The 23,763-nt window shown below is 40.0% G+C and overlaps 1 protein-coding gene across 1 annotated transcript; it reads right to left on the bottom strand.

Annotated features, from left to right (window-relative positions):
* Window positions 1-23,763, bottom strand: syde1 (synapse defective 1, Rho GTPase, homolog 1 (C. elegans)). Its single transcript, XM_015377089.1, has 14 exons — window positions 23,221-23,763; window positions 13,318-13,589; window positions 11,846-12,314; window positions 11,442-11,777; window positions 9,057-9,252; window positions 7,462-7,625; window positions 5,652-5,765; window positions 5,459-5,547; window positions 5,226-5,363; window positions 5,017-5,143; window positions 3,057-3,223; window positions 1,381-1,648; window positions 1,027-1,302; window positions 1-938 (listed from the first exon to the last, which is right to left on the bottom strand). Exons 1-14 carry the CDS (start codon window positions 23,303-23,305, stop codon window positions 751-753), a joined length of 2,889 nt encoding a protein of 962 aa, XP_015232575.1. The 5' UTR covers window positions 23,306-23,763; the 3' UTR covers window positions 1-750.

Consider the following 23,763-nt stretch of genomic DNA (forward strand, 5'->3'; position numbering starts at 1 on the left):
TAATGTTTATTATTTGTTTTTGGAATAAAAACAGGCAGCTGTGGTTGCTCTAACATGAGCTGTGCTTTAAATCTTTGGTTACATCATTTGTATAAAAACATAATTATAAAAAAAACAAGTGCTCACTGAGTGCGTGCAAAACAAAACAAAATAATACTGCCATAAACATCAAGTACAAACAAGAAACAAACTCACAGTGACAAAAACTGTACCGGCAAAACCCTGAAATCCCCTACATTTTCCCCTCTGCCTTCAGGAACTCCTGGCTGCAGATGCTGTCCTCAAGATGGTGGAAACACTTCAGAAACATTCAAGACTAAAACCCACTTCCCCCTCCGTGTGTTGCATGGAGTGGCAGGAAAAAAACATGTATAAAATGGTGACTTTATGCATCAGTGTGATCTGTGTTAAGAGTTGGGGTTAGGGTTCTGTTGTAACTCCAAATACTTTCTTGGGACCTGGGTTTAGTGAAAATGAGAGACACTTGGCGACGCCTGCAGCCAGAGCTTTCTCAGAGCAGGACTCTAGACTGCAAGCATCAGAGCGATGGCGTCTGGAATCTGCTCTCTTCATCTATGAAAAATTATGGCTTCAAAGGTGCAAAATAAAAGTTTAAAGCTGAAAAGGTCCTCCAACACTTTTGGAAAAACAACCAAATTTTAGAATCTGAATTTTAGCTGATTGAAAATCAGATCAATTCTGGACTCTTCCCTTTGGTTTTCCTCATCTTTCTGTTCCTTCCCACCACATCTACAAACAGATGTTGATCTGCTTTGCAAGCTCTCGGTCCAAATCATGAATCAGGGTGTCAAAGTCCTTCAAGCTGAGTCGACAGTTAAACGGAGCATCAAAATCTATGAACTCATCCACAAAAAGACCTCCTCCTGCTCCTGATGACCAGGCTTTCTTGTGCTCCTCCTCCTCTTCTTCTTTGCTGCCTGAAACAAGAAGAGCAGAAAGAACCTGTGGGATTTTGTTCCATTTGAATCCTTCGAGTCTAAACCTTACTACTTGTAAAGACTTTACCTCCTTCACTCTCACTTCCTGCCACTTCATCGTAGTCGGCTTCATACTCGGACAGAAGGTCTTGCCCGCAGACAGTCCAGTCCCCAGCATATCTGTTGATGGATGGTGGACTCTCCAGCCGGGGCAATCCGCCGCGCCCTCGCCGTGAAACCACAACTTCCTCCCCAGCATTGGGGAGGAGACCCAATCCATAGCTTGGTTGGACCTGGAGAGGCTGGCTGAGGGTGGGATAGCATGGAGGAAGGGGGTCGTCTGCTGGAACTCGTTTTGTCGGCACTGAGGAGTAACATAAGGATGGTAAAATATAAATGTTTTAATGGAAACAGCAATGAGTGAGAGATTGCAGGGCATCACCTGGCCAAAGCTGGAGCAGGTAGTGCAAGGCCTCAATATGGCGTTTGAAGTCAACCGCGTTTGTGATGTCTTCAACAGGACCAAAAGCCTTCCCTGCTCCTTTTCCCGACCTACTTGCTCCTCTTTCTGCTCCTCCGCTATAAGCCTCCTGAGTCGGTGTCAAGAGTACGGGACCAAAGCAAACTGCCAGGTTCTGGTGTGTCATTCTATTAAAAGAGCTGAAGGATGCTACCAGGCTGAGGTGGTCGAGCAGGAGAGAGAGTGTGGCCTGAGGGAGGACAGTTTTAACGAGAGAATTAATCAGTAACTGATATCAAATAATTATTTTTCAGACTTAGAAGCTAAATCCCCTGAACTCCTGACAATGGCTGTCAGACTGAAGACATGGCTAAAGTTCCTGACCAGTTTTTTAATCCAAGTAAAGTCCAAACTTCCCAATCCTGTGAGCAGGTTTAGAATGTCATCTTTGGCTTTGATTTTTACCGCCGCCAAGGAGGTTACGTTTTTAGTTGAGTTTGCGTGTCTGTCTGTCTGTGTAGAGTATAACTTGTAAAGCTATGAACAGATTTTAATATTTTTTACCAAAGGTACACCTCAGTCCAAGGACCAATCCATTAACTTTTGTGATGATCCAACTCGTAATCTGGATACAGGATTTTCTTTAAGGATTCTTTAACATTATTTGACAGAACAAACAGTTCCCCCGTAAACCATAGAGTGGCAGCAGTGAGCATTGACAGCTTCGGCATCAGACTCAAAAAAGTCCAGAAGTATTATACTGAAAAAAGGAAAGGTGAGCCATGCCTTGCTCCAAGTCTGGATCTGCTGATCAAGAGGAAAGCAAAGTGAATGAAGGTGAGAGCAGAACAGACACCAGAGGCTGCAACTCAAGCTGTGCCTTATTTATAAACTTATGAATGGATTTTAAGGACATTGTTACCAAAGGTACACCGTGTGCCAAGGAACAATTAATTAAGATTTGATAATGATCCATTAGGTATAGGTGTAAGTCACAATATAGGGCAAAGTTTGCATAGTAAATTTAGGTTTAGAAAAAAAAATATGACCACTGTTTGATTATTGATTATGACTTTTAATATTATAGAGCTTTGTAAGACATCTGCAATGCTAATTGACCAAAGTATTTCAGTTTGTTTTAAACACCTGAACGGAAATTCCCCTTTTCTGCTCTCATCCAGGCTTTAATATCACAACATTTACATAAAAATTTACTAAAACCTTAAAAAATTGAGTTACCTTTCATTTCTCTACTTCTGGGGGTTATACGGCCTATACCACAGCTCTTAACAATATCTCAAATGCAGTAAGTCACAATGTAAAGTCTTGTTTCCTGACATTCTTTTCAGAAATGATTCTTTAATCTTGTTTACACCTTCTACACTTTCTTTGTTTAATAAATAATGACATGTGGATTCTATATTTGCACACAAGGTCATTTTAGGACTAATACATTTTAGAACAGATAGAGGGTGTACAGTGATTTAGACACAGTGATACGAAGACGAAAGCCGGGCATCCATCAGCCTAATCATCAGAGATAGATGAACTTATTAATATTGGTGAATCTTTATCACCATTAAGAGTCACACTCAGACTGATCACCCTGAATAGGTGTTCTTTAGAACAAGAGTAATAGTTGTACTACTCAGTGTTACCTTCTCAGGTTCTGGTAGACATGATAGAAGTTTAACAGTGCACTGGGCCACTTCAGGGTCAGGGGTCTCAGGTGGGGGTCGTAGCATCATGGCCTCTCGGACCACCTGGTACAAAGTCCTCGTGATTAGAGGAGATGGGAGCTCCCGCAGGTAGTCCTTCAAAATACCTGGACAAAAAGAACCGGTTACATTCAGTGTGGCTTAACTTAGTTTATTTATATTGCCCCAATTCACAGCAAATATTGTCCTGAAGCACTTCACAATAAAAGTAAAATTGCCATTTAGAAAACAGGATAAAGTCAAGTTAAAGTCTGGATCATTAAAGTCGAGTGTTAACTACATCTTCTTTCAGACACCAGATTCAGGTCTGTCAACAATCAGATTACCAAGTACAGCAATCAGTGATCAGGTTCCAGTCCAGTTCACTCTTTATAGATTAAACATGAACTTAGAAAACCTTTGGGTGTCACAAGTTATACCATGACAGTGTTTCAATGAAACTACATGAAACGATCAGTTTATGAGTCCATCAGTTATGGAGATAATTTTCAAAATAGATTTTTGTCTGTAATGCTGGATTTTTTATATATCGTCATTTGTAAATAACTTTTTGTGCATAACTTCAGGTGTTTGTAAATGTGTGTTCAAAAACGATGAGAAATATAATGAAATTTTGAATTTAAAATGAAAGCATATACACAAATCTGATGTTTACTAACTGAAAAAGATTCTTGTATAAATAAAAAGAGGTGGGTAGTAATTACTTATATTGACTCAGTTACATTTACTGTACCCTGTTCTAACAAGGATTGGTTTTCTACATTTTATTTTGAAAATAAAATTGGTAAAAGTATTTCTTCTGCATGAATTTGTTCTTTTATATTGATGACATTTATTTGTATTCTTTATGCATTGAATCTTTAAAATGCCAAAACTTGCACATAAGGTCTGTTGGCCAGCATCATTTCTAAATATTAAATCTGATGTTATTATCCAACAGTTACTCAAGTAGTCTTTCTATTGAGTACTTTTTTACTTTTACTTGAATAATTCCTGGATGACTACTTTTTACTTTTACTTGAGTAAAAACATGTTTAAGTAGTGCTACTCTTACTTGAGTACAATTTTTGGGTACTCTACCCACCTCTGTATACAAACCATTAAATTCATGTACGCAAATCACATAAAATACACAGACAGAATGACAGTTACACACAATTCAGGTTACGACTGCAGAAATTTTTTGAGAGACATTACACACTAGCAGAAAGCTTCCAGAGTCTTGTGTACATGGTGCGTTTAAATGCTGGTAAAAAGCTCGATCATCTGAGTTTTATCCAACATTATTTTTCTGCTGAACTTATTTCACTCTATACTTGTGCCAAACTGGCAAAGATGATTTTCTGTGGAAAATGGAATACATCAGCACCACTTAGTTAGAAGAAATGCAACAACATGTACTTTTTGTTATTCTATGTTTATTCTGAGCTGTACAGATATACAAGGAGTACGTGGGGTGGATTAGAGAGCAGGTTTTTTTTGCCTTTTGTATACTATATTATGTAACCTGATTTGTGTCGAACTGTCTTTTTGTCTGCGTGTTTAATGAGATTTGTTTACATTAATTTAATGGTTTGTATATGTAGGAGCCTTTTTGAATTTGTAAATAGATGTGGTGTGTGTTTTTTTATTTTGTATTCATAATTTATCGCATAACTTCAGGAACCTGAAGTTATGTAATAAAATGTTATTTACAAATTACAAAAAAATACATATCTAGCATTACAGACACAAATCTATTTTGAAAAATGATTCTCTCCATAACTATTCATCTAGTCTTGTTCAAATCTACTTCAGATGCAGTACTCAGGCCTGTATTAGTTCAAGTCTCCTGGACGAGAAGTTCTAGAAGGTTCAGTACTCCAGAACCGGGCTATGATCCTTGGCTCTGCTCACTGACCTGTGATTACATTGATGTCAGGATAGAGGTCCTCTGATAGACACACAGCTGAACTGTTCTTTTCGAACCCGTCTCTGAGTTCCTTCTTGACGGCGGCAGAACCGCACAATCGGTACAGACCCACCACCTAAAAGAAACCCAGAATTCATTACCTCTTGAGGTGGTGTCCTGTGTCCAGGAAATTTCTCAGATAGTAATGGAAGAGTCACCTTCAGTCCACGTCTCTCTATCTCTGCCACTGTTTTCTGGATCAGCAGAGGAACTGGAGATGCAGATCCTTCTTTCTCCACCAGGTGGTGGAGCTCAACCCCAAACACATTAGAAGGTGTTGATGGATCCCTTCCATGCTGCTGACACAAAGGTTCACCAGTGACTCCTAGGTGGTCACACGACTCTGTAATAGCAGTATTTGTGCATTTCTATATATCTCTATCTAATTTACCTGTGTCTCCCATTTTTCCTGCAGAGAAAGTTTGACATAGAGAAGACCTCTGGGCTCCAGCTTTAAGCAGAGCTGCTGACAACGACTCCCTGAAACAGAAATGCACATTAACATTTCTGGCTCAACTGAACCATAATTTTGTCTCAGCAATTTATAAAGCAGATTAATCATCAGGCAGAAGGTTGTCACGCACCTTTAAAAAGTGGTGGAATGGAGACTCCTCCCAAGCAACACACTCGGTTCCTGGTTGGACCACTCTGAAGAGTAAGAATGTCTGTTTTGACTCCGCTAAATGCTGGAAGAGGAGCTGCAGAAAAAAAAAAAAACAGTGATGAAACAAAGTTCCTGATAAGAGCTACATGTTGTTGTTTTTTTTAAATTTAAGAATAAATTAAGGTTAAATGAGTTAAAGATAAAAGAAAAAAAAACAACTGCCAGTTAGGAACAATTTGATAACTTTAATAAGCATGATTGTAGAAACAAGGATTTACAGAGCAGGTAAAAAATGTGTACATTTTATGAAAATCTGTGAGACACAAAACTGATTCAAACAGTGCAAATAATTCTGGAGCAGATCAAGGACCTATGCAACCAGTAGTGTGTATGTGAACAATTACTCACTTGACCTTTTGGGAGCAGCAAAGATTAATCTAAGCATAACAGCAACTGGAAGAGAGCATCTGTGGTAGCACTGTAGCACTTCTGTATTTATGATGCAGCAATCTATCATTGAATTCAAACTCATGTCATTTCAAAAATACTTTACTAATCCCAAAGGGAAATTATATATTGCAGTAAGGTTTTAATAAGGTTTGTTTTTTGTCCTATTTTAAACAGATGTTGTAGGTGTTGATAGCTGTACGCAGGAAGGATCTTCTGTAGCGGTTGTCCATAATTTACTTCACTTTATGAAGAATTCTTCTTGGTGAAATAATCCGCAGATGTTCTAGAACATAGCTGGCCTTGTTGAGCTTTTCTAAGTCATTAGCTCTAATACTGTTACCCCAGCAGATGACAGCAGAAGAGATTGCACTCTACACAACAGTTTTGTGGAAGGTCCTGCTCTGTCCCTTCTTGTAGAGAGCTTCACAGTTGTGTCTCCAGTCTAGTTTGTTGTTCAGCAATACCAAGGTATTTATACTACTCAACCACCTTCACTTCTTCTCCCTTGATGTTAATAGGATTTAACTTCAATGAGCTCTGAAACAACTTCAGGCACAGGGGTAGAAGACATTATGTTTCGTGCAATCCTTCTTTCTCCTATCACCTGCACTGTCCAGGGGACATCCTTGGGCAGAGCTGGTCCCCCAATAAGCTTATCCAACAGCTTTCTGCACTTACTTTAAGCTGCTATCTCGTCTTGACTTGTTGTGCCTAACTTGAGTCACAAGAGGGAGTCCAAGTCTGGCTTTTCCGATTGATTTATACCCTCTGGTTTTCAAACCATATTGTAAAATTAAAATAAAGTTAGAAGCAAAGTTTTCCACAATACAGTTATCTCCTACATATAATACAAATATGGCAAAGAACCACAGACACACCACACACAATGATAAAGGTAGAATGTTACACAGAAACCAACTTTCCACAGCACTATGGATGATCACCAGCGTATGGCAGTGCTACTTCCACTGCTCTCACACTGTGAAATTGTTTGGAATAAATGTGAGTGCAGAAGGATTGTCCATTGAGGACTGTCTGGGTGTTTGATTTATTCTTTTTATTTTCCTTTTTTCACAGGAAGCAAATGCTAGTGAACCTTGGTGTTATTTAAATTTAGCTTGACTGCTGGTGAAAGGCTCTTATACTCTACCTGTTGGACCTAGTGTCTTCTTTTTGGGTTATCAAGGTTAATATTTCACCCCAACCTGTTTGTAATTGTCTCTCCAGCTAATATTCCCAAGCTAGCATAGCTTGTGTTTAAAACACACAATCTCCCAGACATGTCCAACCTGTGATCTGGTACTTCTGCTGTCAGCCAAAATTAAATCGGGTCTCCTTACCTGGTGTTAAAACTACAATGCGGAGCTGCTGGGCCCTCTCCAAGTCCAGGTGAAAGGTGTGATTTAATGGCAGGTTGGGGCCTTTCAGGGTCAAGAGGGCAGTCCTGGCTCTTGTCACCCCATCAACCTGGATGGCTAAGAAGATCTCTTTACTGTCCTCTGATCTAGGGCCAAAAATAACAGACAGTGAGGACTACCTGTGCTAAAAACTCTGAACTCCTGAGGCAGAATAACATGTCTACTAAGTGATGAGAGATGTTTGGGTATAGAAACACCCAAACCTAAACCTTCCTAACAGCAGTTCTGGACGTTTCCTACTTCATAGGGGGCACAGTTGAGTCAAAGTTCTATGTCATTAGAGAAACCTTCTTATATCTTACATTCTTTTCCTATTTTTATCAATTTTAAACAAGCATATTAATTGGTCAAGTGAAATTGCTTCCTAGAAGTGATTTTCTGTGCTTCCTTATCTGTGCTGTGTTTCTTGACCAATGACGATGCTAGAGATAACCCCCCCCCCATTTCTGTCTTTTGCTCAGTAAACCTTAAAGTCGTAGGGAAACGGCTGTTCCAACCGTTGCATTTCCGAATTCTCCCAAGTGGTGCCCGACTTGTTTGAGCCCATGGCTGTTTCTCAATTCACTAGAACACGAGTACAGACTTGTGTTCTCGCCAAGTATGTTCTTGAGAAGAACACAGGAAAGTCTGCACTCTGAAAGAACGGGAGCACACAGCAGAAATCTGGGTCAATTGGAATAGATAAATTACGCATTAAATCGGTAAATGGACTATATAGGGTCTATTCAAAGTATAATATTCTCGCCTCAAATGATCTTAAAACGTACTTTTATTGAACAACAGAAAAGAGAACTTTTAACTTTCAATGGAGCGCTCTATTGAAAGCTGCTGCTGCCGCAGTGCATGCTGGGACAGCTGTCAATCTCAAGAACGGAGAAGTTTTCTCTGATGCAGGGCGGAGGGAGAACAACATCCGGGGATTTGGTGCGTTCTCGGTCTGGCGTTCTCGGCAATTGGAACAGTGCTCGGGCTGAGGCTGATGACGTGTCACAAGCACACGAGAACGCTTAAGAGCACATATTGAGAAACAGCCCTTGCCTCGCAACGCTGCCAGTTCTGTTAGCTCTACGCCTGCCGTAGACATAGACGTCCATCACCGTGAACACTGGGACGTAACTCAATGGTAAAGTAAATGATTCTTATTTCCTATTTCAGCCGTTGCGTATATTAGCTGCGACATATGAATCAAGATGCTATGATCGAAAAAATTTGATTGACAGATGACCGTTATACGATTGTCCGAATTTAGGTGTACAAGCTGACATATAACTAACTGGCCTGCATAAGATAACGGTTAAAAAAACACAGATTTTAAGACAGGATTTTTTTTTTTATGAAATTGTCAAACTTTTGGGACAATATCATATGATAAAGAATACATTTATTTACATGTTTAAGCCAGAAGGATTTGACATTTAAATATGAAATCCATATGACTTTAAGAAGGTCTATGGGCACATACTTAAATTGAATTAATACATTGACCAGTATGATATCTTGTTCAGCTCTAGTTTTACCTGCTATTCTTCATGTCTTCAAGGCCCAGCAGATGGACAGTCAGTAATCCCGTCACACGCTGACTACATCTTGGTGGATCTGAACCAACATACAGGCGAAACGAACTAACATCACATGGAACTTCTTGGAGCCTTGTGAGGTCAGCAGCCTGTTGCCGGGGTAGCAACTCTGGTGAATCGCCATCACTAAGATAACCTGGTTGAAAAAAAGAAGATTTTATTTTTCTCAGAGTTCTTGATGGAGAATTTATGTTAGCAGGTTGATCAATTAATTCATGGATATGGTATTTAAATTCTGCAATTTGCTGGGGTTTTTTCTTGTACATGTAGGAGCATCTGGTTCATCCATACTAGCTCTTTAGGTTCCAACTATTTAGTAAAGAATTAAGATTTTGACTTGATATAATATTCGGAAGAAAAAAAAAACATTTTAAATGATCTCTTCCATTGACCATTATAGGATTTTTTTTAAATAGTTTCAAAAAATCCCAAGAATACAGTTAGTAGCAGAACTCTACAAATTGAAATTCCTATTAAAAACAAGCTGCGCCTGTCAACAGCAGATTGTGTAATTTAAAATGTTCCGATTGTGCGGTTCTGCCAAATCATCTCTAGAGCTCAGATAATAAACTGTTTGCCAGAAGTTTCCAGTCAAATTATTAACCATATCAGTTTAACCTTGTTACTCTACCTTAATTGCTTAATACAATTTACCATTTTAGAGTTCTGACAGTAAATGCGAAGTCATTTGCTCAGTTGTTGCTAAACTAAAGACTCGCTACTGAAAAAACTTTTGAGATGTCTGGAGATTTAAACCAAGTGTCTCTGTCCTCTACACTTCAAGTGATTTAACAGCTAGTTAAATGTCCCAACAGGGAAAATACAGATATGGTTTGTTTAACATCAGGGATTAATTCACCTACTTTGAGGCCTGCTTTTGGCATGGTGGTCTTTTTCTTTTTGCATGAGCCCCTTCTTCAGAGAAAACATTTGATTACAGGAACCTAAGCATGTGTTCCAAAAAAAAATAACTTAAGAAAAAGCCACAGGAATGTTTTGAATTTACAGATTAAAATAAACACTGTGTGCCCCATACAGACATAAATATACCAATATGTTTTTGTTTTTCTAGGGGAGGTTTTGTCCACATTGAAGTTTAAATAATCCATGTGACACTGAACAGAGATTTAGAAGAAAAGGCAAAGATACCTCCTTTTAGAGGAAGCAAGAATTCAAAATGTAGTCATTTGTTCTGATTCTCTAACTTCGCTGATGCCTTTAAAGGTGTAGAATGCAGGACAAGAGCAGATGTAGTTAGTGACATTTCAATGATGCTTTTTAAACTCAGAGGGACTGGGTATCTTGTGGGTTTTCTGTGGGTCACCACTCATGTGAGAATGAATGGGAATTAAATGGCCGATGCTGCTGCCAAGGCCAGCTTAGAGGTATAGTGGAGGATTTTCGTGAATGTTTGAAAAGACCTGCCCTCTCTACTGAAAAAAAATTAAGCACAAGTACAACCCTGTACCCACTCCCGAGAGGGAACGCCTATTAACCGCATGCGAGAGCATGAACAAGCCCATTTGTCCTCCTGCACACTCTGTTTAAAGGTTCCTTTAACATCATTGATTCACGCTTACTTTCCAAAAGAAGATTTGCAATTTCTCCACTATGTCAGACTAACCCCCGGTAAGGGAAAATGGGGAAGAGCATGTAGGACAGCCTTATGTAAGCATCTCATCAGAATGATTGACAATTAGGAAGACCACTTATTTTGATGATCCACCCGGAAAAAGAACTATCCTCCACTATACCTTTATGGAAAGACACACTTATGTGAGTTGTTCCTTTTGGTGAAATGGAGTGCTTTAGTTTTGTTCATGCTATAATAAAACATTGGCTGCATGTTTGGAAAACAGAAAATAGAGGAATACACCTTTATTCTATTGTTTCAACAACAGAGCAGAAGAATATTTTATTAGTTGTCTCACGGCAAGATGATGTCAAGTTGTCAAAGACAGGCTGGGACACTGCTGGTTAAACAGTGGGTCTAAGGTGATTGGGAAAGAGCTGGGAATGTTTTCATTTTTATGGCGTCTCTGAAACTGTTTTTTGTGAGATGTTACAGTGTCCTTTCCAGAGGACATGTTTACTGAATTGACTTCTCTGTGGTATAATTCCTTTTCATTAAAACCATAATTGGGCAGGGAGGTTCCGCAAAAAGAGAAAATGTGGTTTGTTTGAGTTTGTTTAAAAAAAAAGGAATATGTTGGAAAATATAAGAGTTTTATCTCTATCCCGATATAGTTTTAATAGTAATGTAATGAGGGGGCAGCAATGTGCTTAATGTGCCTAGATTGCTGGAAATCAAGAAGAGAAAGAGACCTCCTTTGCTGGCAGAGCGTTGTCTGGATGATCGTCGCAGTGGACGGCGTGGCGGCGTGGAGCTGTCAAGATGATATTTGCTGATGACATTCTGGTTTGCTAGCACCGGGGATGCATTCTTATCGGCTGGCTCATCCACACCTTCTCTGCTGTTGTTGGCCTGGCGATGGGTACGGGAATGTGAACGTAGGCTGAGTTTCCGCCGCAGTTCAGGAAGCTTCTTCATCTTTAAAGAAAGCTTTCTAACAGTACCGGGAGACCTCAATCTTTCCATTACACTACCAGTTCCTCCCCCTTTCTTCAAGGAAGTGGGGCTTGAGTCTAAGGGAAGGGAGTCTGAAAGAGACAGATAATCAATGAGCCATCCACTGTAACCATGCAACTGGTGGAAAACAAAAGCCTACCTGGGATTTCTTCCTTGATTTCGTCATTCTTGTGACTGACACTTGGATTGGACTCCTGTGGACTGTCACTGCTACAACTTTCTCCTTTGAGAACAACTGCCATCTTCTCATCCCTTCTTTTCCATACCTCCTCCTCCCTCGGTGGACCTCCTCCATCCTCCTCTTCAGGGATAGGATTGTACCAGATATTGCTGCTTTCATTTTCCCGAGGACTGCAGACATCATCTGCAGCCTGCGACTTTCCTGAGGACAAGACCCATGCTCGGCTACTCCGATCCAGGCTCTGCAAATAGGATCGCTGGCCTGAAAGTTTGGTACTAACACCAGGGTTGGAAATATCAGTGGGGGCCCCTGCAGACTGGGAGACTTCATGCATTGTGGTGGTAACTAGAAAGCATGGCGTGTTGATCGTATCTCTAGTTGATGTTGTTTCAGTAAATGAAGACATCGACACAGATGGTTGAAATCTCTAAGGGGAAAAAGGTGCAACGAAAGAAGACAATCAATTACCAGGTCAGAACAAGACATAATCACACTGCGAAGAGAAATACCATATTAAAAGGCTTAAATTGAAAGAAGGGATGACTTAAAGTCGTATCAAAACGGCTGTTCCAACCGTTGCATTTCCAAATTTTTGAAAGTCGAAAGGTGCCCGAGTGAATAAAGGGAATGTGATTAGTCGTTTATCAAGGGGGTTCGCAAGCTAACCAGTTGGTAACTTGGTGCTAGTAGGTTCCCAGTGGGAAATTATATTGGGACCACGTAGCACTAAATTGGTTACTAAGCAACGACACTATCAAGGAACGCTATGGACAGCGAAAACATGCAAGAGGAGGAGAGTTGTGTCAGAGGTCATGGAGTCTCCTCTGTCATACATTTTTTATTTAGAGGAGGAAAGCAGGGACGAAGTTGTTGTGGAAGCGGACACCATGGCGGCAGAAGCTTCGTTTGGTGTAGAAGGCTTACAGCCGTACATGTTTGAGCCCTTGCCTCGCAATGCTACCAGTTGTGTTAGCTCTACGCCTGCAGAAGACACAGACGTCCATCCCTGTGAACTCTGGGACGTAACTCAATGGTAAAGTAAATTATTCTTATTTCTTATTTAAACTATTGCATATATTAGCTGCAACATATGAATCAAGACGCTATGACCGAAAAAATTTTATTGACAGATGACCATTGATATATGATTGGCCGAATTTAGGTGTACAGGCCAACATATAACTAAAACAGATTTTAAGACAGGATTTTTTTTTAAATACTAATTTTATAAATTTTGGGACAATATAGTCTGATAAAGAGTACATTTATATACATGTTTAAGCCAGAATGATTTGACATTTAAATATGACTTCCCTATGACTTTATACTCTCAGAATGTGCTTTTTTTTTTATATTCAGGAGGAACCAGAACTATGTTTTGTGTATTCATGATAGAGTCTAAATGGAAAAAAATATTTCTTTCAGAATACCTTGTCGTGCACAGCGCTGTCGTTCCAGGTCTGTCTGGGACAATCAGGCAACGATGACCACTGGTCAGATGTTGGGAGGCTAGAGCTCATAGAGGAAGGGGAAGCTGAGGCTCCCTGCCTCGCCCATTGTTGTTTCTTAGCAACTGTGATATGATTTCTGGGAGGTGAGGTTGGTTCAGGTTGGGATGCATTTATAGAGTTGGAAGGGGTCATCAGTGATGGTGATGATGGCGATGAAGATAACTGGATGTTGGCAGAGCTGACTGGAGTCTCTAAAGCAAACACACATTAATTAAATGTATCCTTCATTGGCGGTTCACCATTATCAGCACCCAAAAATTGTAAACACACTTTTTTTCTTCAAATATGTTACATTGAACGGATTCAGTGCAATAATACAAAAATAGACATAGGTATAATCTATTCCCCTCTAACCAACCTCTCAAAGTGTTTCTTACTGTTCACTTAACAAGATCTAATTGTACTTCTCTTCTATAAGTGAAATCCCTAGGCTCCATGTTATTTCAAACTCTTCCGTATCATCAATGAGAATGTACTGAATCCTCTCCAGATGTCAGGTATCAGTCATCGAAGAGATCCAGGCCTTTAAAGTTGTGACCTCTTTCTTTTTCCAGACTAACAATATGAGCTGCTTTGTACAGAGGAGTTCCATGGATAGAAGAGGTTGCTTTAAGTTTTGCTATCTGACAAACTCTTCTGATGCACCCAGAATAACGGAAAGTACATCCAATACATTTTTGATTTTACCATTTTGAATTTTACTCCTAAATTACTGCAGCCTGGAACAAACTATAGAACTATGAGAACGGTCTGTGTCTGCCTGATTACACATCCCACCAATTGTTGGTATATTTGGGAAAATTTTGTGTATTTTTAACCATGAGTAGTGCTGTATGAGGCAATGTCCAATATTCAGGGAGCACAGATTTAAAGCCTTTCCCATGTATCATCTGTTATTTTCCTTCCAATATCATGTTACCACTCTCTTTTAAATCTATCTGACTTTGTTTGTCTTTATACTTCTAATATCTCAAAATTAATTAGAATGTACAATCCATTGCTTTGGACTGTACATTCTCTGAGACACTGATCTAATTGATCCAGTGTGGCACTTTTCAATTTATGAAAAAAGTGTTCCAACAAAGTTCCTAGCCTGCAGGTATCTGAAGAAATCTGAGTTAATCAATCCCCATTTATTCTGCAGCTCATGAAAAAAGCTAAAAAAAACACCATGCAAGTCCGTGACACACCGTAATCCCAGTTCTTGCCAGCAATCAAAAGCACCATCTACACACTTTAGTTTTATTAGCTTTGATTAGCTTCAGCTCTTGTAACAGAATGGCTTGTCTGTTGCTTCGGATAATGGCACTGACCTTTTTGGAGCTTTGAGGCTTTGCTATCAGAATTGCAGACACACAGGGTTGCAATCCTCCAGCACAGCTCTAGCAGAGAATACTTCAGGCCAGCTGTGTGATCATAAGGACAGTTAGTCCAAGATCCAAGCCTATGGGTCACCATCAGCCTCTGCAGGTTTCTAACATATTTGTGAGTGACATGGCACCTGGCATGCCAGTTTAGGTGTATGGTATATGCCATTTTGGAACCAGCTTATGCCAGTTGAGATTTCACTAGCTCAGTAATACATTCGCTGACAAGACCCCAGCATTTAATGGGAGGTAGACTTGAGATCGCTCCACCTATGCAGAAGTGTACCACAGGCAGAAGTAACCCGCACAAAAAAATTGAAGATGTAATGACAGGGATAGTGAAGATCCCAGCATTACCAGAGGCTTTTGGTAAGGTATTTTTGTTCAGAAAGTATTTTTGTTTTGTTTATTTTGACTTGATGTAATGACACCTAAGTATGCTAATCAGAGGTTATGAAAACAAAAAAAGATGTCAGCTTTTATTACCAATAAACTGTACATGCTAGTACCACTAAATTAGACATCAGGATGCACCAGTTCTGGTATTGGGCCATAGATAGTAGTGAAGTACTCATAAAAACAATTTGATCATCCATCCATCCATCCATTATCTGACACGCTTGTCCCAAGTGGGGTCACGAGGGGTGCTGGTGCCCATCTCCAGCTGTCTATGGGCGAGAGGCGGGATACACCCTGTACAGGTCACCAGTCCATCGCAGACAATTTGATCAAAAAATTTTTTTTTTTTTTTTTTTTATAATCATGGAATTAAAACTGATTTGGCCAATGCTGAGATGTGAGTACTTGTACCCCTACACGGCTTAAAGGTTACTGCTGTTGGTGCATCTCTGTTAGACATGTTTCACACCTTTGGAGTTGGGCACCTTTAAACTAGTGTCATGCAAGGTCATGATTCTACCTGCTTCAACGCCTGATACAAAATTACATTTCTTAGGGTTGTCAGCAAGGTGCATGGGAGCCTTTTAACTAAGCAATTAAATTTCAAGTACATTTAATTAGGTTTATTTATATAACACCAATGCCATCTGGAGGTACAGAGTTACAAACTCGGCTCATTTTAATAATTTATATTGATAATATTTTTTTCTAAGGAAACCAAGAGGATTTTATTCCAGGCTCTTGCATGCATCAAATAGGAACACCTGCAAAATACACGCCTCCTGGAAGAACCTATAATGACAGTAGAGAGTTCCTTGCATAGTTTTATTGACAGTGTAATTTACCCATGCAGGGACAGTGAAGAGGAAATTTCCCATGAATATGAAGAAGAAAAAAAAAATCCAGCAGAAGCAGAACCAGACACAGTGTGAACAGCCCTCTGCCACAACTGACGGAGGGTTTCAGCAAACAGAGCAGAGATAAACAATCATTTAATTTAGGCCCCATCCAGACGAAGCTGGGTTTGATTGTATATGACAAGCTTCTTGGTTATAAATCTCATCAAGACCATGTGGCGAAGAAACCAACTAGATCTGAAAGCAGCTTCCGAAGTTTCCATCCAACCAAAATAGTGAAAATAGTGGACTAACCATGATTTGGTTTTCCACCCTTCAGTGCACATTTTTCTCTGCCTGGCCAGCCTAATGAAAATGTCAGATGCCCCCATTAGTTTTAAAACTAGGCAAACTAGGCTTAAAGCTGTCCTTGCTCAACTCTTTCTACTACAGCTGTCTAATTTTGCACTTTGATACAAGCAGCGAAGTGCTGTGAAGGTTAACTATACTTTGAAAGCTTCTAATTTCTCTCCTGACAAATGACTTGGCTTTTTGCAGACTTGAAAAGACACAGAAATTAACCAAACTGTATTCCAATGGAATTAAAAGGGAATGCTGCTACAACCGAGTCTTTATACTGGGGATGTCCTTTGGTCCACCTGTTTGGTTTAGACCAAACATTGTTTGCTTTCTTAGTAAACTTTTTCAAGAGAACTATAACTTATAACAAACCCACACATGCAACAGTCATTGCTCCCAATGGACAGAAATAAGTAGGAGTACAGACCTGGAAATCAAGCAAAACCACTGGGGTAGTCTTGCTCTGCAGCACCTCTGTTGTGCATATCTGTGCTGTTATTACAGCTGGAAAATCATAGTGTAGAGTGTCACTACAGCTCATTCAAAACATTTTTTTTTTTTTTAGAAGTTTTATTTCTGATTTTGGAACCGAGTCGGAGAATGCTTTCTGCATGCCAGAGACCTGCAGCATGGCAGCAGATCTGCTTAGCAACAGACTGTGGATCAAACAGTTTCAGTACTTTGTTTGCTGCTACGCCGACTTTTTAAGTCCAAAGAGACGAATAATTTTGGACAATGACTCAAATCAAGCTAATTTTGTATGCACATCAGAACTTAACCAGTGGATAGAAGTGCCATCCAAGTAGAAACTTAAACAAAAACATCAATTGGGGGTATGTCCAAGAAGAACCAACCATCTGGAAGTCGGCCAATTTAAGTCAAGAGTTGTTTTGGAGGCTTTTATATATTTTGAACTGAAACAATCTCCTCCTAGGACTGTCGAGCTATTGGCTTGAAATTAAGGTGACCAAGCTTGCTTATCATCTAGTGATGTGAAGGATTAAGAAAATTACTGTCCAGAGGCATGTGTAGATGCCCAATAAGCCAGAGCAGCTCGGAATTGTGAAGAGTGGAAAACACTGTTTGCAGATTTAAAGGGGGGAAAAGTATTTTCCATGAGCTACGAATTTTTAAACCAGTAGCTCACCCTGGTTACATGCAAAGGTCTACAGATTAAAATGTTTATTTATTTTTTCTCTGTTAATAAACTAACTTTGAACGACCATGTGAACACATGACCGCAGGTACAATATTTTGCATTAAACCTATTTCATGTCTATGGGGGAAGCAATGAAGTTGAGCAAGTCATTAAAACTCACAAAGAAAAATAAAAAGCCCAAGATTAAGAGTAAAAAATGCAAAACATGATTTTTCAGGAGGGATAAGAGATGAGTCCGGGGAAACAAAATCTGAATGTTGTTGAATGACCTAAAGCTTCAGAGGATTTCTGATTTCTCTGTCCTGTCAATGGAGGTATGTAATGGTTGCAAAATATTCACCATAGTTCAAGTTTCCAATTCCATGATATAAACTGTCTGCAAATGATGCACAAAAATATGTGTGTATGCTGTAGTGCCCGGTGCAAAAACCTTCTAGGATCTAAAAGGAGTGATTGATCACTATCAGGAGGAACACTTGGCATGGTTGTTTTTAAGATGAATAGATGGTTTTCGGTGTTATTTCTAGCCACGTAAGTGAGGCCAATTAATTTCACTGTAATTTCTGCCACTCCACGTTATCATCTCTTGTTTTCTCTTAGTTCTCTTTTTTCCTCCTCATACAAGTAGCACCTTACCCTGAATTTCTGCTTATACGTGTTTCTGTCCTGGGTAAATTCACTAAAGAAGCTACTGCTGCTCTCAGCCCTTATTTTAAACAGAAACTACTCCTGGGTCAGTGCTTTTTGTTTTCTCAAACCCTCAGTTAGTTGATATTCAGCCTGGTTCTGGCTCTCAGTTCTGAAAAACACTGTGCATCTCTGTAGAAGTGTGATCCTCGTGACAGGCAGTGCGTACACTGTCTCACTGAGCTACATGAATAAACTTAGTTGTTCTGTTGAATGGGATTTATCCATGATTCTTGGTGTCTCTAATGTATTTATCTGTTTGGGATCTCACTGTGTGAAACGTGAACACCATCTTCCTGTGTTCTGATTATTTTATTGGTTACAGTTGAGACTAAATAAAGAGTTAAACATTTCTAACCAATAGAAAGACCTGGAACCATTCCACTCTTGGTCAAATTAAACTGTGCCAGTGTAGAAATGGAACACCAGCAGGTTTAATTTCCCTTTTATGAAGGACCTCCTTTTATGTTGGCACCTCCAATCTCTGCAGAGAGTTACTCAGGTTTTATGTTTTAACCCAATCTAGGCTGAGACAAGTGGACTGTTAGATAAACAGCTGAAGATGATCCCTAACATATGCCTCAGCTTCATCTTACAATCCAACAGGCCATCATCTCTGTCCCTGCTGGGTTTCACATGTAAGACGAGTTAAATGTCTATGATCCAGCACTGGAAGAGTTTAGCTTAGTTAGTTTGGCTTCTTTGACCCACTGACTCAAGTGTTAGCCTCTTTGGATATTGGTTACAGATTTGAGAATCATTTTCAAAGTTATTTTATTTGTTCTTAATGAACTTGTGCCATTATATCTGTCAAACCTACCACACCACCAGTGCTCCTACTCAGTTCAGCAGACCAGAAGCTGCTGGTTGTTCCAAAACCAGAGGAAACTATGAGGTGACTGAGTATTTCTGTTGTTGCTCTGTAACAAGTTACCTCTGCATATAAGGCAGGCTATTTAGTAGATCTCAAAAATGTTGTTTGAAAACAAACTTGCACTCCATCCATCCATCCTCTTACGCTTATCAGTGTTCGGGTCTTGGAGGTCAGCAGATTCAGTAGAGAGGCCAAGACGTCACTCTCCCTAGCCACTTGAGCCAGCTTCACCGTTGGTGTTCCCAGGCCAGCCGAGAAATATAGTCTCTCCAGCTTGTCCTGCGTCATCCTCTGAGTCTCCTCCCGGTGGGACGTGCCCAGAACATCTCACCAGGAATGCGGGCAGGAGGCATCCTAACCAAATGCCCGAGCCACCTCAACTGGCTCCTCAGGACATGGAGGAGCAGCGGCTCTAATCTGAGTCTTCCCCTGATGACTGAGCTCCTCACCCTATCTCTAAAGGAGAGCACAGATACACTACGGAGAAAACTCATTTTAGCCCCTTGTATCCAAGATCTCGTTCTTTCAGCCATGAACCAAAGCTCATGACCATAGATGAAGGTAGGAACGTAGATCAACTGGTAAACCAAGAGCTTTGCCTTTTAACTCAGTCCCTCTTCACTACAACGGACCGGTACAGCGCAGGCTTCACAGCAGATGCCGCACCACTCCGCCTGTTGATCTCCTGCTCCATCTTCCCTGCATTCGTAAACATTAATTGTAAAAAGTTAGTCAGATTTGGATTTGCTGCTTCCGGCTAGACAGGAAGTGACACATTTAAGCTGGGAAAACTATGTCTGATTCCAGGAGCAGCAGCACCAGGTTCCTCAAGTCCTCTGCTCCTTTCCCCCTGTACAACAATAACTCCACCTCCAGTCAAGAGTCCATCAAGCTCCTAAGGTTTGTTGATGACATCACCCTCATTAGATCTGTCTACAATGTGCTGGTGCAGTCCTCCTTCTTCATCCTGACCTCCATCACTCAGGATGTAAGAGAGCTGAATGTGAAGATGAACTAGTAACTAGAAAAGTGCAGCCTGCCTGTCAGTGATTGTGCACTTTTACTCTGCCATCATTGGCCCTGTCCCAAAACTCCCACAACACCCTCTAGAAAGTTTGTACTTGGCCTAAGTGCACATAAAGTTTCAAATGTGCAGGTTACAAGATTGCAAATATTGGAGAATTGGGACAGCAAGAGTTAGTCTGTACTTGTGCTTCTGCATCGTAACTGAGACAATAAAAAATACAATAAACAATGGGACCAATAATTTTTTTTACAATCCTACAGCCAAAAACATGATTTGAAAACTACAAAAAGTTTAACTTTGTATTAACATGTGTAGAGTACAGTAAAATATGGATTGTTATAATAAATAAACCATGAAAAAGATTTTCCGTGACACAAAAAAAAAACATTATCTTAAAGACATAAAAAGAAAAACATTTTCTGGTCTGGCATTTAGAGGCCACTTCTTCCTTAAGGTGGTCTTCCACTGACCTACTCCTGCATTTACTCCTTTATTTATTTATTTACTTGGGATATTCCTGAGCCAGTGCTTAAGTGTTTTGTTGTGAATCTTTTTTGTGTTTGCATACTCCCATCTGGTCAGAGCAAATTACCCAACATAGCTTTGTCATCTTGTTTTTTTGTTCTATTTAAAATACAATCAGATTGATTTAATCAGAATCATCAACACAAACATTTACTCTACCACATATTATGAATAACCAACCATTAGTAACTCCAATGCCTGTACAAACTGTTCATCATCCATTGCATTTATCAGAAAATTTTTACAAATGTCCTGTGGCGAATAAAACAGCACTGCTCTTGCAGTCAGTGAACTGCCTGACGGTTCTGATGGTTCTGTACGACTGTTTCCTGAAGCTAGAACCGGGACCAAACAGGAAGTGACACTCTCCGGAGGCTGGCTTCGCTTCCTGTCATCTGAGGGAGCCCGAGATCCAAAAATGGTCCATCTGTTCCTGATTTTAAACTGTGCAAGGGGGGAGGGCTAAATAAACAGCTGCACAGATGTGAAAGAAGCTTCTGTGTTCAACACACACTGCTGAGTATTCACTATTCATAACACCCCCCCCACCCAACACACACACACACACTAATTAGAGTCACAACGACACAGAAACAGAATTTCAGAGCAAAATCCTATTGGACTGTGTTAGAATGTTGGTACTGTCAGGTTCTGGGTTGCATCTCATTGGGTTCTATTTCTGACTAGTGCATTTGTTTATACAAGTCAGAAGTGAAAGATCTTTGCAACAAGTTCCACTTTGTCTCCATCGAAGTCTCCAAAGGGTAAATCTAAAACTCTGCTGAGAAAATGAGATGATTTAACCAAATGTTGCTCCTAAAGCTGTTAAAAATGTGAGAACCCAGTCCCACTTTAAACGCAGTAAATCCTGGTTTAATGTGAACAGAAGCAACCAGTGATCATACAAGATGGAACAACAGATTTCTGCAATCAGTCCAGCTAACTGCAGCATCCCAGACACAAACAGGAAGTCCCAGCACACACATTCAGCTAATGACAGGAAACGCTAAGTTGATCCAGTCCATTTTTGAAGGAGGTCCTACTTCACTAAATGACCCAAGTACAGTTTTAAAGTTGCTCTGGAGTCTGTACTCCTAGGATCCAATAGCTTAAATGTGAGACTGTGGTTCTGGTTCTCATAATCAGAACCTGCTATTGATTTCTAACCAGGATCACCTTCACTGCCCACAATAATTCAAATAAAATCCTTCCAGGATTCCAGAATCTGAAGGAGCATGTGCTTTTTCTCCGGTTATTTCTCCGCTGGCTGATTGAATCCCTTTCCAGATCCTGCTTGCAGAGTTTGTAGTAACTATGTTAACTCAGCCATCCATGCTAAAGTTTCCTCTCAGAAACATGATCAGAAACCGGATCAATAAGTCCTTTTAAAAAATAAAACAACATTCAGGTCAGATTACAATAGGTATACTGGTTACATAAGGTTTAGGGATGAACCATGCAGAGATTATGCCATCAGTCTGTTGGTACAACATCTTGAGCTGTTTTCCTCCTAAACACTATGGATAGCCATATCTCCATGGAAACATAAACCTGTGACATCAAGAAAAGGGATTTATTTCATTTGGACTCCATATCTACAGAAGGAGTCCATCAATCTAAGAATCCTGTTTTTGGTTTGGGTCTGAAAGAGGTGGTTCTCAAGCAGTCTAGTTATTTTATTTTTTTAAAGGATCTTAAATAGTTTAAGACAACTATCATAATACATTCACTGATTCTAACAAAACTTATAAACAAACATGATGCATTCACTGACTAACTAGTTTTACTAAAAAACATGATGCAATAACTACTTTGAATAAAGTTACTAATCAACATGATGCATTCACACACTCAGGAAAGTTATTCAAATAAACATGATGCATTCAATGACTGAATAAAGTTCCAAAAAACATGATGCATTCACTGACTCAGGAAAGTTATTCAAACAAATATGATGCATTCAACGAATGGCTAAAGTTACTTATTAAAAAAACAACAACAAATGACAACAAACATGATCAATTTACTGACCATGAGCAAACTTTATACTCAACATGATCACGTTTAGTATACATGAGTGTATACTAAATGTGATGGATTCACTGACTGAGAAAAATTACCACAAAAAAACAGGATGCATTCCATGACTAAGTAAAGTCACAAAAAATATGATGAATTAACTGACTTCAACTAAAGTAACTACCAGTAATTGACATGATGCATTCACTGACTGACTAGGTTACAAAAATAAAACATGATGCATTCAATGACTGAGGAAAGTTCCAATAAAACATGATGCATTCAATGTCTGACTAAGGTTAAACACAAACATGATACATTCACTGACAATGAGCAAACTTTATACTCAACATGATCCCTTCACTGACTGAGGAAAATTGCTTCAAGTAATCAAGATGTTGCATTCACTGTATAACTTTATTATTTATTATTGATTGCATGTATTTATCCGGGTAAAAGCTGGAGATGGTGAATGTGACATCATGGTAGCTTTGGTACCAACTCTGACTTAAGCTGACCATCATGACACATTCAGTGACCCACTGAGAGTTGGAAAGTAGAATCCTCACCGTTAAGTTTGGGGTCTGTCTTTCTCCGGCTCCTGTCTTTACCCCTCAGTCTGGAGAAGGTTCTTCTGAGCAGTGGTTCAGCCATGCTGCACCTCCTCCTCCTCAGGAGTACAGAATTTAGCAGGAGAAGCAGGAGTCAGTCATGTGCCTCTCCCTAAGGCAGAAGTCATGGATTCAGCATTCCTGCAAGAGAAGCAGGAGCCAGTCCTGTTTCTTCTCCTGGGGCTTGAAGTTAATATTCCAGCAGGAATAGTTAAAGTCCCCACTGAGTCCTCTCCTCCTGAAGCAGGAGTTCTGGAATTAGTCCTCCAGTAGAAGCAGCAGTCTGTGCTGCGTCTCCTCCTGGAGTCAGGTCAGGGTTTCAGTAGAAGAAGCAGCAGTCTGTGCTGCGTCTCCTTCTGGAGCAGGAGTCCTGGATTCAGTATTCCAGCAGAGGAAGCAGGCGTCTGTGCTGCGTCTTCCCCATGCTCTGGAGGAAAGCTTCAAACTTGGCCATGACTCCTTGTCTCCTCCTCACTGTGAGAGCTGCTCGACAGGAAATGA

The sequence above is a fragment of the Cyprinodon variegatus genome, unplaced genomic scaffold (genome assembly GCF_000732505.1).
Source record: "Cyprinodon variegatus isolate N-32 unplaced genomic scaffold, C_variegatus-1.0 Scaffold146, whole genome shotgun sequence".
NCBI classification, from domain to species: domain Eukaryota; kingdom Metazoa; phylum Chordata; class Actinopteri; order Cyprinodontiformes; family Cyprinodontidae; genus Cyprinodon; species Cyprinodon variegatus.